This window comes from Rana temporaria, chromosome 3, assembly GCF_905171775.1.
Source record: "Rana temporaria chromosome 3, aRanTem1.1, whole genome shotgun sequence".
Classification (NCBI taxonomy): domain Eukaryota; kingdom Metazoa; phylum Chordata; class Amphibia; order Anura; family Ranidae; genus Rana; species Rana temporaria.
Window position 1 is genome coordinate 365,460 of NC_053491.1, and position 13,801 is coordinate 379,260.

Genomic DNA, 13,801 nt, shown 5'->3' on the forward strand with positions numbered 1-13,801 from the left:
CTATATTACTACAGCGCCCCCTGCTGCATAGATAGAGGACACTTCCTGTTATATCATAGAATACAGGAACTGTACACTATATTACTACAGCGCCACCTGCTGCATAGATAGAGGACACTTCCTGTTATATCATAGAATACAGGAACTGTACACTATATTACTACAGCGCCACCTGCTGCATAGATAGAGGACACTTCCTGTTATATCATAGAATACAGGAACTGTACACTATATTACTACAGCGCCACCTGCTGCATAGATAGGTATAATGCATGCAGTATTATCTGTTTAATAGAAACCATGCTGTTGTTCTTTCCAACACTACCAGCAGGGGGCGCGGGGAGTCGTCCCGGCCAAGAGAACACAATTGGCTATAGCCGCTGGCAATAATCTCATACAAAATCTGACAGGTTGATCGATCGAACCCTACTGAGCTGGCCGAGATCTGAACCATCAATGGGCAGCTTTAGAAGCTGATTGGCTACCCAGCTGCACCTGATTCCGAGTGCTCCGGTTCTGGAACGTTGGCGTGATAAAACATGGAGGGTCTCCTTACCACAGTGCAGCCGTTGTAGAGATTGTGCTGGTCTTTGTGGGCGTGGGCACAGAAATCCATACACGCCGTCACCCCGGAGAACGGACGTCCCTCCTGCAGACCAAGCCGGCAATCCATTGCTACTTCCTCATTGTTGACCTGAGAGAGAGAAAGAAACAATGTAACCAAATCTTCATCCAGGTACAAAGAAGGAGACAGAAGACGACCTTTGTAGCCGACGGGGCGGAGCCGACATCAATGAACGTTTCTGGGGACGTCCGCCAATCACTGGCTACTGCATAATTCAGAAGTTCTGGGAGATTGTTTATAGGGTCACCCACCCATAGATCAGGGGTCTCCAACCTTTCTAAAGAAAGGGCCAGTTTATTGTCCTTCAGACCAACCCCATTGTTGGTGTCCCTGGAAGGAATAATACCCCATGAAGGTAAGAAGACACATTCTGGAGACCACTGGGTTCGGTAATGATGGAGCCACTTAAATGTCTAAGATACTTCATAACAGAGAGATTTCCCCAATTCCCAAGTTCGCTCCTGTCCACATCTTGGTGTTCCCACCTCTATATTCCAGAAACTTCCAAATTTCCATAATATAAATAAATAAAATATTCAACAGGGAGAGTGGAAACCTGGGAAGTCGGGGTGGGGGGGGGGCGGGTCTGAGCTATATTCGGCAGGAGAAGTGCATTGTGGGATACGGGAGGGTTGTCTCTATTCACCCCACACCAGAAAATCAGGATCTTCCCAGGACTCTCCTCTAGGTGGCTCTCTATCATAGTAAATGTATTTCGCTCTCCACAGATCTGTAGTGACGGGAAATACATAAATCAATACAAAGTGTAGACATGATTACCTGATTTGTGTACGCCTGGGGGGCCAACTGCTTGTAAACTGGGGCCACATTCGTGGCCAAGTCCTGGAAACTCTCCTTCAGAACATCCTCCTGAAAAAAAGACAGTAAGATGGATGAGTGACCTCCGTCCCATGGAAAGGTGTATATACTGTACACTGTATACACGACATATAAGGTCCTCAGGCTGAGGGGGGTATATACTGTACACGGTATACACGACATATAAGGTCCTCAGGCTGAGGGGGGTATATACTGTACACGGTATACATGACATATAAGGTCCTCAGGCTGAGGGGGGTATATACTGTACACTGTATACACGACATATAAGGTCCTCAGGCTGAGGGGGGTATATACTGTACACGGTATACATGACATATAAGGTCCTCAGGCTGAGGGGGGTATATACTGTACACTGTATACACGACATATAAGGTCCTCAGGCTGAGGGGGGTATATACTGTACACTGTATACACGACATATAAGGTCCTCAGGCTGAGGGGGTATATACTGTACACATGACATATAAGGCCCTCAGGCTGAGGGGGGTATATACTGTACACTGTATACACGACATATAAGGCCCTCAGGCTGAGGGGGGTATATACTGTACACGGTATACACGACATATAAGGTCCTCAGGCTGAGGGGGGTATATACTGTACACGGTATACACGACATATAAGGTCCTCAGGCTGAGGGGGGTATATACTGTACACAGTATACACGACATATAAGGTCCTCAGGCTGAGGGGGGTATATACTGTACACGGTATACAGGACATATAAGGTCCTCAGGCTGAGGGGGGTATATACTGTACACGGTATACATGACATATAAGGTCCTCGGGCTGAGGGGGGTATATACTGTACACGGTATACATGATATATAAGGTCCTCAGGCTGAGGGGGTATATACTGTACACTGTATACATGATATATAAGGTCCTCAGGCTGAGGGGGGTATATACTGTACACTGTATACACGACATATAAGGCCCTCAGGCTGAGGGGGTATATACTGTACACAGTATACACGACATATAAGGTCCTCAGGCTGAGGGGGGTATATACTGTACACGGTATACACGACATATAAGGTCCTCAGGCTGAGGGGGGTATATACTGTACACGGTATAAACGACATATAAGGTCCTCAGGCTGAGGGGGTATATACTGTACACGGTATACAGGACATATAAGGTCCTCAGGCTGAGGGGGGTATATACTGTACACGGTATACATGACATATAAGGTCCTCAGGCTGAGGGGGGTATATACTGTACACGGTATACACGACATATAAGGTCCTCAGGCTGAGGGGGTATATACTGTACACGGTATACACGACATATAAGGCCCTCAGGCTGAGGGGGGTATATACTGTACACGGTATACACGACATATAAGGTCCTCAGGCTGAGGGGGGTATATACTTGTGATACATTTGCCTATATGTCTCAGTTTACTGCTCCCTGCTAGCCAGGTTATTGATGTGCTAATGTCCCCTCACTATTTCTAAAGGTTAATTGATCTATTGTGTTGTGTGAAGGAGAGCTGGGTTTAAGTGGCTTGTGTTAATTATTCTGATTGCTTCATTGTGGTAATTATCTCTCTATATGCGGGGTCGAGCGGTCTGGTTGATGTATTCAGTACAGCTAGTGCTCAGCGTCATTGATGTCATTGTCTAAAGAAAATGTGTTTCAGCATCGGCCCCGTCGTGTCTACCTATAATCTGTATGGAAGCCCCAGTGTGAGGGGGGCGGAGATTTGTCATTGTAACAGTTTTGGAAATGACATATAAGCTGTGTGTTATAACATTAAAGTCTGTGTTGTTCAAGCAGTAAGCTTGTCTCATGTGTGGCTTTCTGGGCGATTCCAGGGATATCCCTCCTCGTGGAATATTGGGGTGATTTTCGTTATGGGAAGAAGGGAACGTTGACGGGGATATCATACCGATACCGTCACAATTGGTTGGCAGCAGCGGGATTTTCCCTTCTACTCTCCTTTACACCCGGATTCCAAGCAGACACTGGAAGAACTACTGGAAGTTCGTGGAAGGATTGCTAGCAACAAAACCAAGCGGGTCATCATAGCAGAATCAATGGAGCTAGACCAGGAGGACGGGATTGCAGCAACGCCAGCAGTACAAGAGATGGAGACACCAGTGATTCAGGAGGAGGAATCACCAGCCAACAAGCTAATGAGAGAGAAGCTAGCGTGGTTCGGCCCGAACCCAACGCCGGATGTGGTGCTGAAAGTGATGGACCTGTTAGCGAAGGAGGCTAAACAAATAAGAGACGCAGAACTACAGGAGGCTAAACAAATAAGAGACGCAGAGCTACAGTTAAAACTGGCAGCAGTCCAACAAGCAGCCGCACCTTCTCCGAACAGTGAGTACAGCACAGCAGACGCAAGGAAGATTCCGTTTAGCGCTTTTAAAGCTTTTGATGAAAAGGACTGTGAAATTGATAACTACCTGGCAGATTTTGAGCGACAATGTAACCTGCACCGAATAGCTAAAGGAGACTGGGTTGCAATATTGTCAGGCAAACTGTCAGGCAAAGCTTCTGATGCTTTCCGGACCGTGCCAGATCAGGATATTCATAGCTACGCCCGGGTTAAAGAAGCGCTCCTGGCTCGTTATGCAGTAACCTCAGAGTCCCACCGACAGAAGTTCAGGGACTCACGCAAAACCACGAAAGACTCTTACGTGGAATAGGCATGCCAGCTGTCCCTGTCGGCCTCTAACTGGGTTAACAGCAGCCAGGCCACCACCGCAGAGGACATTTTGCAACTAATGCTCCTGGAGCAATTTTACAATCACATCCAGACGGACGTCAAAGATTGGGTGAGAGATCGCAGGCCCATGACTCTACCAGAGGCCGCGAAGTTGGCGGATGAATATGCAGATACTCGCAAGACGAACCAGGTCACACCACAGGAACAACCTCCACCACAAACGGTGCCCTCACACCCACCAGCCGCTAGATACCAACCTCCTAACAGACCGGTGACATCTAGCCCTCGCTATCATCGCCAGGAGGGCAACGAACAACGCTGCTTCCGGTGCAAACAGCTGGGTCACTTCAAGCAGAATTGCCCCATGAATGACAACACCAGGTCAAATTGGTCTCAACCTGGGTACCGCCCACCAGCAGCAGCCCATTGTGTAGACTCGGCTTGGGATCCAAAGGAGCTGGGTCAGGAAGAACCATTGGGCACCCCTTACGAAGCCCTCATGGTACAATCTGTTATTACGGACAACAGGGAACACCATTGTCAGCTGGTCATGGGCGACAGCCCTGAGCCGGAGGGGCCCTGGAGGGAGCTGGGCAGAAAGAGGCACCGCCGGCCACCCTTCAAGAAGAAGAGGTCCTGGAAGCCGTATAACAAGCTGACCTGGGAGGAGAAGAAGCGACTGGAGGAGAGGGAGTCGCAGCGGGCGTCCCAGATGCGTGCCGAGATGTTCGCCAAGGGCCCACCGGTGGCCCCTTACACCACCACCCAGTTCCTGATGATGAAGGACCACGTGGAGAGCCTGCAGGACATGAGCAAGCAGGAGCTGATCCGTGAGTACATAGAGCTGGAGGAGTGCATAAGCCGCATGGAGGAGGAGAACAACCACCTGAGGTCACAGCAGCATGAACTGGAGATGGAGCTGGAGAAGCTCCAAGAGGAGAACCGGCAGCTGCGGAGGGAGCAGGGGGTGGCTGACCTTATGGGGCTCTGATTCCCCTCCCCCCCCCCCCGGACTCTGAGCACCAGTGCTACAGCATTTCAACAAATTTAACTTTTTCTTTTTATGAATCTCCTGGGATTGTCACTTCAGAGCCATAACCTGCCCCCTCCCATAGCGGGACACCTAGACGGCGGCGCACAGACCCATTCGCTGTCTTCACACTGACTTCTGGTGACTTTGCAGATCGCACAAAGACTGGGGGACTGACCGGCGTGTGATCTGACGACCCGGTGACATACCTGAGTCTGAAGCAGTTGCCAAGGGAGGTCAGTCATGCCAAACGGAGTTAACCTCTGACTAATAGCTCTAAACCCGTCAACCCTACTGGACCAGGGAAGGTCCAACCGGGTTTGCCGGAGCAGGGAGCAAAAGGGGGGCCATTGTGATACATTTGCCTATATGTCTCAGTTTACTGCTCCCTGCTAGCCAGGTTATTGATGTGCTAATGTCCCCTCACTATTTCTAAAGGTTAATTGATCTATTGTGTTGTGTGAAGGAGAGCTGGGTTTAAGTGGCTTGTGTTAATTATTCTGATTGCTTCATTGTGGTAATTATCTCTCTATATGCGGGGTCGAGCGGTCTGGTTGATGTATTCAGTACAGCTAGTGCTCAGCGTCATTGATGTCATTGTCTAAAGAAAATGTGTTTCAGCATCGGCCCCGTCGTGTCTACCTACTCATCTGTATGGAAGCCCCAGTGTGAGGGGGGCGGAGATTTGTCATTGTAACAGTTTTGGAAATGACATATAAGCTGTGTGTTATAACATTAAAGTCTGTGTTGTTCAAGCAGTAAGCTTGTCTCATGTGTGGCTTTCTGGGCGATTCCAGGGATATCCCTCCTCGTGGAATATTGGGGTGATTTTCGTTATGGGAAGAAGGGAACGTTGACGGGGATATCATACCGATACCGTCACAATACTGTACACGACATATAAGGTCCTCAGGCTGAGGGGGGTATATACTGTACACGGTATACACGACATATAAGGTCCTCAGGCTGAGGGGGGTATATACTGTACACGGTATACACGACATATAAGGTCCTCAGGCTGAGGAGGTATATACTGTACACGGTATACACGATATATAAGGTCCTCAGGCGATATGACCGCCGTTCACATTCATGCGCTGCGATTCCTCAAGGAAAGGGTTGTGTGCGAGTTTACAGCGCTGCAAATGTAGTCTCCATAGACATCAATGTAAATGGTTCTGGAATCGCACTGATGGGTCACATGTGAGAATTCCACCGAACGTCTCTCCACACAAAGAGGAAGTACACAGGAAGTGCACAGGAAGGTCACAGGAAGTGCACAGGAAGGTCACAGGAAGTACACAGAAAGGTCACAGGAAGTGCACACCTTTCTACATTATGATTCCATTGGCTAGAATATCAATCACAGAAGGTCCAACTCCTGAAAATCGCACCTCACACAGGACAAAAAAAACGGAACAAAATCGCAGCCGTGTTGTGAGCCTCAGACAAGCCCGACGTTTCTATTGGTTGTTATGAAGTTTTGCTGAATAAAGTCATTTTTGTTTTACTGGACTGTCTGAGCCGACCTTTCACCCCTCTGATCCTGCCCCCCCCCACACCCCTCTGATCCTGCCCCCCCCCCTACTCCCCTCTGATCCTGACCCCCCCCCTACTCCCCTCTGACCCCCTCCCTACTCCCCTCTGACCCCCTCCCTACTCCCCTCTGATCCTGACCCCCCCCTACTCCCCTCTGATCCTGACCCCCCCCCTACTCCCCTCTGATCCTGACCCCCCCTACTCCCCTCTGATCCTGACCCCCCCCTACTCCCCTCTGATCCTGACCCCCCCTACTCCCCTCTGACCCCCCCCCTACTCCCCTCTAATCCTGACCCCCCCCTACTCCCCTCTGATCCTGACCCCCCCCCTACTCCCCTCTGATCCTGCCCCCCCCACACCCCTCTGATCCTGACCCCCCCCCTACTCCCCTCTGACCCCCTCCCTACTCCCCTCTGACCCCCTCCCTACTCCCCTCTGACCCCCCCCCTACTCCCCTCTAATCCTGACCCCCCCCCTACTCCCCTCTGATCCTGACCCCCCCCCCACTCCCCTCTGATCCTGCCCCCCCCACACCCCTCTGATCCTGACCCCCCCCCTACTCCCCTCTGACCCCCTCCCTACTCCCCTCTGACCCCCTCCCTACTCCCCTCTGATCCTGACCCCCCCCTACTCCCCTCTGATCCTGACCCCCCCCCTACTCCCCTCTGATCCTGACCCCCCCCTACTCCCCTCTGATCCTGACCCCCCCCTACTCCCCTCTGATCCTGACCCCCCCTACTCCCCTCTGACCCCCTCCCTACTCCCCTCTAATCCTGACCCCCCCCCTACTCCCCTCTGATCCTGACCCCCCCCCTACTCCCCTCTGATCCTGACCCCCCCTACTCCCCTCTGATCCTGACCCCCCCCTACTCCCCTCTGATCCTGACCCCCCCCCTACTCCCCTCTGATCCTGACCCCCCCTACTCCCCTCTGATCCTGACCCCCCCCTACTCCCCTCTGATCCTGACCCCCCCCTACTCCCCTCTAATCCTGACCCCCCCCCTACTCCCCTCTGATCCTGACCCCCCCCTACTCCCCTCTGATCCTGACCCCCCCCTACTCCCCCCTGATCCTGACCCCCCCTACTCCCCTCTGACCCCCCCCCCTACTCCCCTCTGATCCTGACCCCCCCCCTACTCCCCTCTGACCTCCTTACACACAAATCCCTCTGACCCCCCCCCCTACTCCCCTCTGATCCTGACCCCCCCCTACTCCCCTCTGATCCTGACCCCCCCTACTCCCCTCTGATCCTGACCCCCCCCTACTCCCCTCTGATCCTGACCCCCCCCTACTCCCCTCTGACCTCCTTACACACAAATCCCTCTGACCCCCCCCCCTACTCCCCTCTAATCCTGACCCCCCCCCTACTCCCCTCTGATCCTGACCCCCCCTACTCCCCTCTGATCCTGACCCCCCCCTACTCCCCTCTAATCCTGACCCCCCCCCTACTCCCCTCTGATCCTGACCCCCCCCTACTCCCCTCTGATCCTGACCCCCCCCTACTCCCCTCTGATCCTGACCCCCCCTACTCCCCTCTGACCCCCCCCCCTACTCCCCTCTGATCCTGACCCCCCCCTACTCCCCTCTGACCTCCTTACACACAAATCCCTCTGACCCCCCCCCCCTACTCCCCTCTGATCCTGACCCCCCCCTACTCCCCTCTGATCCTGACCCCCCCCCCTACTCCCCTCTGATCCTGACCCCCCCCTACTCCCCTCTGATCCTGACCCCCCCCTACTCCCCTCTGATCCTGACCCCCCCCCTACTCCCCTCTGACCTCCTTACACACAAATCCCTCTGACCCCCCCCCCCCCTACTCCCCTCTGATCCTGCCCCCCCCCCTACTCCCCTCTGATCCTGACCCCCCCTACTCCCCTCTGATCCTGACCCCCCCCTACTCCCCTCTGATCCTGACCCCCCCCTACTCCCCTCTGATCCTGACCCCCCCCTACTCCCCTCTGATCCTGACCCCCCCCTACTCCCCTCTGATCCTGACCCCCCCTACTCCCCTCTGATCCTGACCCCCCCCTACTCCCCTCTGATCCTGACCCCCCCCTACTCCCCTCTGATCCTGACCCCCCCCCTACTCCCCTCTAATCCTGACCCCCCCCCTACTCCCCTCTGATCCTGACCCCCCTACTCCCCTCTGATCCTGACCCCCCCTACGCCCCCCTGATCCTGACCCCCCCCTACTCCCCTCTGATCCTGACCCCCCCCTACTCCCCTCTGATCCTGACCCCCCCTACTCCCCTCTGATCCTGACCCCCCCCTACTCCCCTCTAATCCTGACCCCCCCCCTACTCCCCTCTGATCCTGACCCCCCCCTACTCCCCTCTGACCCTGACCCCCCCCTACTCCCCTCTGATCCTGACCCCCCCTACTCCCCTCTGACCCTGCCCCCCCCTACTCCCCTCTGATCCTGACCCCCCCCCTACTCCCCTCTGACCTCCTTACACACAAATCCCTCTGACCCCCCCCCCCCTACTCCCCTCTGATCCTGACCCCCCCCTACTCCCCTCTGATCCTGACCCCCCCCTACTCCCCTCTGATCCTGACCCCCCCTACTCCCCTCTGATCCTGACCCCCCCCTACTCCCCTCTGATCCTGACCCCCCCCCTACTCCCCTCTGACCTCCTTACACACAAATCCCTCTGACCCCCCCCCCCCCTACTCCCCTCTGATCCTGACCCCCCCCCTACTCCCCTCTGATCCTGACCCCCCCTACTCCCCTCTGATCCTGACCCCCCCCTACTCCCCTCTGATCCTGACCCCCCCCCTACTCCCCTCTGATCCTGACCCCCCCCTACTCCCCTCTGATCCTGACCCCCCCCTACTCCCCTCTGATCCTGACCCCCCCTACTCCCCTCTGATCCTGACCCCCCCCTACTCCCCTCTGATCCTGACCCCCCCCTACTCCCCTCTGATCCTGACCCCCCCCTACTCCCCTCTGATCCTGACCCCCCCCTACTCCCCTCTAATCCTGACCCCCCCCCTACTCCCCTCTGATCCTGACCCCCCCTACTCCCCTCTGATCCTGACCCCCCCTACTCCCCTCTGATCCTGACCCCCCCCTACTCCCCTCTAATCCTGACCCCCCCCCTACTCCCCTCTGATCCTGACCCCCCCTACTCCCCTCTGATCCTGACCCCCCCTACTCCCCTCTGATCCTGCCCCCCCCCTACTCCCCTCTGATCCTGACCCCCCCTACTCCCCTCTGATCCTGACCCCCCCCCCTACTCCCCTCTGATCCTGACCCCCCCCCTACTCCCCTCTGATCCTGACCCCCCCCTACTCCCCTCTGATCCTGACCCCCCCCTACTCCCCTCTGATCCTGACCCCCCCCTACTCCCCTCTGATCCTGACCCCCCCTACTCCCCTCTGATCCTGACCCCCCCCCTACTCCCCTCTGATCCTGACCCCCCCCCTACTCCCCTCTGATCCTGACCCCCCCCTACTCCCCTCTGATCCTGACCCCCCCCTACTCCCCTCTGATCCTGACCCCCCCCTACTCCCCTCTGATCCTGACCCCCCCCCTACTCCCCTCTGATCCTGACCCCCCCCTACTCCCCTCTGATCCTGACCCCCCCCCTACTCCCCTCTGATCCTGACCCCCCCCTACTCCCCTCTGATCCTGACCCCCCCTACTCCCCTCTGATCCTGACCCCCCCCTACTCCCCTCTGATCCTGACCCCCCCCTACTCCCCTCTGATCCTGACCCCCCCCCACTCCCCTCTGATCCTGACCCCCCCCCTACTCCCCTCTGATCCTGACCCCCCCCCTACTCCCCTCTGATCCTGACCCCCCCCTACTCCCCTCTGATCCTGACCCCCCCCTACTCCCCTCTGAACTTCTACACCCCCTGATCCCTCTACACCCCAAATTAGCACTTCAGTTTTCAGAGCTGCACAGCTGATTGATACACAGGAAGGATTGTGATTGGTGAGCACCCCATTATCACCTTCTAGGGGGGCACTTAGGATTTATTACTAATATGGATTTATTCCTTAGTATACGGGTCCAACGTGGCCCAATGTAAGTATACAAATTCCATACCTGGAAAATGCCTGTGATAGAGGACAACCACTGCTACTACACCATTACTACTGCTACTACACCACTGCTACTACACCACTGCTACTACACCATTACTACTGCTACTACACCACTGCTACTACACCACTGCTACTACACCACTGCTACTACACCACTGCTACTACACCACTGCTACTACACCATTACTACTACACCACTGCTACTACACCACTGCTACTACACCACTGCTACTACACCACTACTACTACACCACTGCTACTACACCACTGCTACTACACCACTGCTACTACACCACTGCTACTACACCACTGCTACTACACCATTACTACTGCTACTACACCACTGCTACTACACCACTGCTACTACACCACTGCTACTACACCACTGCTACTACACCACTGCTACTACACCACTGCTACTACACCACTGCTACTACACCATTACTACTGCTACTACACCACTGCTACTACACCACTGCTACTACACCATTAGTACTGCTACTACACCACTGCTACTACACCACTGCTACTACACCATTAGTACTGCTACTACACCACTGCTACTACACCATTAGTACTGCTACTACACTAGTAGTACAGCGATTGTCCTCTTCCTCAGGCACCGGCCATCTATGGAATCTGTATACTTACAGCTGGACTCCTGTATCTAGGAAAGAATCTATAGCCGGAGTCCAGCTGTGATGTAGGCGAGTTCCTCTGATGTCACACTGGAGATGGGAGGAGCTTCTTCTACTTCGGGAAGCCGAGATCTTTGGTGCTCTTCACCTTTTATTGGTATCAATAGAAACCAGAAAAGACTCCAACCAATCACAGAGGGACTCGGAAAACAGGAGCCTCCCCTTCCACTGGGGGAGGTGAAACGCACGCCGCGAGTCACGCCGCGGTCACAGATCGGCTTCTGCTCAGGGACGGATTCCCGACGAGGCCACCAAGGCCAGGCCTCGGGGCGGCAGTGGGTGCAGGGGCGGCGCCGGTTGTAACACACAGCGGGAGACTGCTGTGTCACGGAGCTCACTGTGAAAAGTTTGGTTGCGCTGTGATAAAAGTCCCGCCCTCCTCCTAGACCAGCTCATGTGATAGGCGCAGCGTTCTGTCATAGGCGCAGCGTTCTGTCATAGCGCAGCGTTCTGTCATAGGCGCAGCGTTCTGTCATAGGCGCATCGTTCTGTCATAGGCGCAGCGTTCTGTCATAGGCGCAGCGTTCTGTCATAGGCGCAGTGTAGGCGCAGTGTTCTGTCATAGGCGCAGCGTTCTGTCATAGCACAGCGTTCTGTCATAGGCGCAGCGTTCTGTCATAGGCGCAGCGTTCTGTCATAGGCGCAGCGTTCTGTCATAGGCGCAGCGTTCTGTCATAGGCGCAGTGTAGGCGCAGCGTTCTGTCATAGGCGCAGCGTTCTGTCATAGGCGCAGCGTTCTGTCATAGGCGCAGCGTTCTGTCATAGGCGCAGCGTTCTGTCATAGGCGCAGCGTTCTGTCATAGGCGCAGTGTTCTGTCATAGGCGCAGCGTTCTGTCATAGGCGCAGCGTTCTGTCATAGGCGCAGCGTTCTGTCATAGGCGCAGCGTTCTGTCATAGGCGCAGTGTAGGCGCAGCGTTCTGTCATAGCGCAGTGTTCTGTCATAGGCGCATCGTTCTGTCATAGCGCAGCGTTCTGTCATAGGCGCATCGTTCTGTCATAGGCGCAGCGTTCTGTCATAGCGCAGCGTTCTGTCATAGGCGCATCGTTCTGTCATAGGCGCAGTGTTCTGTCATAGGCGCAGCGTTCTGTCATAGGCGCAGTGTTCTGTCATAGGCGCAGCGTTCTGTCATAGCGCAGCGTTCTGTCATAGGCGCATCGTTCTGTCATAGGCGCAGTGTTCTGTCATAGGCGCAGCGTTCTGTCATAGGCGCAGCGTTCTGTCATAGGCGCAGCGTTCTGTCATAGGCGCAGTGTAGGCGCAGCGTTCTGTCATAGGCGCAGCGTTCTGTCATAGGCGCAGCGTTCTGTCATAGGCGCAGCGTTCTGTCATAGGCGCAGCGTTCTGTCATAGGCGCAGTGTAGGCGCAGCGTTCTGTCATAGCGCAGTGTTCTGTCATAGGCGCATCGTTCTGTCATAGGCGCAGCGTTCTGTCATAGCGCAGCGTTCTGTCATAGGCGCATCGTTCTGTCATAGGCGCAGTGTTCTGTCATAGGCGCATCGTTCTGTCATAGGCGCAGCGTTCTGTCATAGGCGCAGTGTTCTGTCATAGGCGCATCGTTCTGTCATAGGCGCAGCGTTCTGTCATAGGCGCAGCGTTCTGTCATAGGCGCAGCGTTCTGTCATAGGCGCAGCGTTCTGTCATAGGCGCAGCGTTCTGTCATAGGCGCAGTGTTCTGTCATAGGCGCAGCGTTCTGTCATAGGCGCAGCGTTCTGTCATAGGCGCAGTGTAGGCGCAGCGTTCTGTCATAGGCGCAGCGTTCTGTCATAGGCGCAGCGTTCTGTCATAGGCGCAGCGTTCTGTCATAGGCGCAGCGTTCTGTCATAGGCGCAGCGTTCTGTCATAGGCGCAGTGTTCTGTCATAGGCACAGCGTTCTGTCATAGGCGCAGCGTTCTGTCATAGGCGCAGTGTTCTGTCATAGGCGCAGCGTTCTGTCATAGGCGCAGCGTTCTGTCATAGGCGCAGTGTTCTGTCATAGGCGCAGTGTTCTGTCATAGGCGCAGTGTTCTGTCTATCACATGAGCTGGTCTAGGAGGAGGGCGGGACTTTTATCACAGCGCAACCAAACTTTTCACAGTGAGCTCCGTGACACAGCAGGAGATGCCCGATGTGCGTAATGCCCACACTGACTGGTGAGGGGGGGCGGGCGGCAATGATTGTGAGGGGGGTGGCAATGATGGTGGGGGGTGGCAATGATGGTGGGGGGTGGCAATGATGGGGAGGGGGAGTGGCAATGATTGTGAGGGGGCGGCAATGATGGGCACAGTAAGGGGGCAATGATGGTTACGGGTTGGGGGACTTTGACTTTTTGGCGCGGGGGGGGGGGGACTG

The 13,801-nt window shown here is 54.9% G+C and overlaps 1 protein-coding gene across 1 annotated transcript in view; it reads right to left on the minus strand.

The window, feature by feature from the left end:
* The window catches only part of TET3 (tet methylcytosine dioxygenase 3), a 178,427-nt gene that overhangs the window by 18,193 nt on the left and 146,433 nt on the right, over nt 1-13,801 (minus strand). The window contains exons 9-10 of the mRNA XM_040342173.1: nt 1,406-1,495; nt 557-694 (exon numbers count right to left, since the gene is read on the minus strand). Of these exons, the coding sequence (XP_040198107.1) occupies nt 557-694; nt 1,406-1,495 (228 nt within the window). The remainder of the gene's footprint in view (nt 1-556; nt 695-1,405; nt 1,496-13,801) is intronic.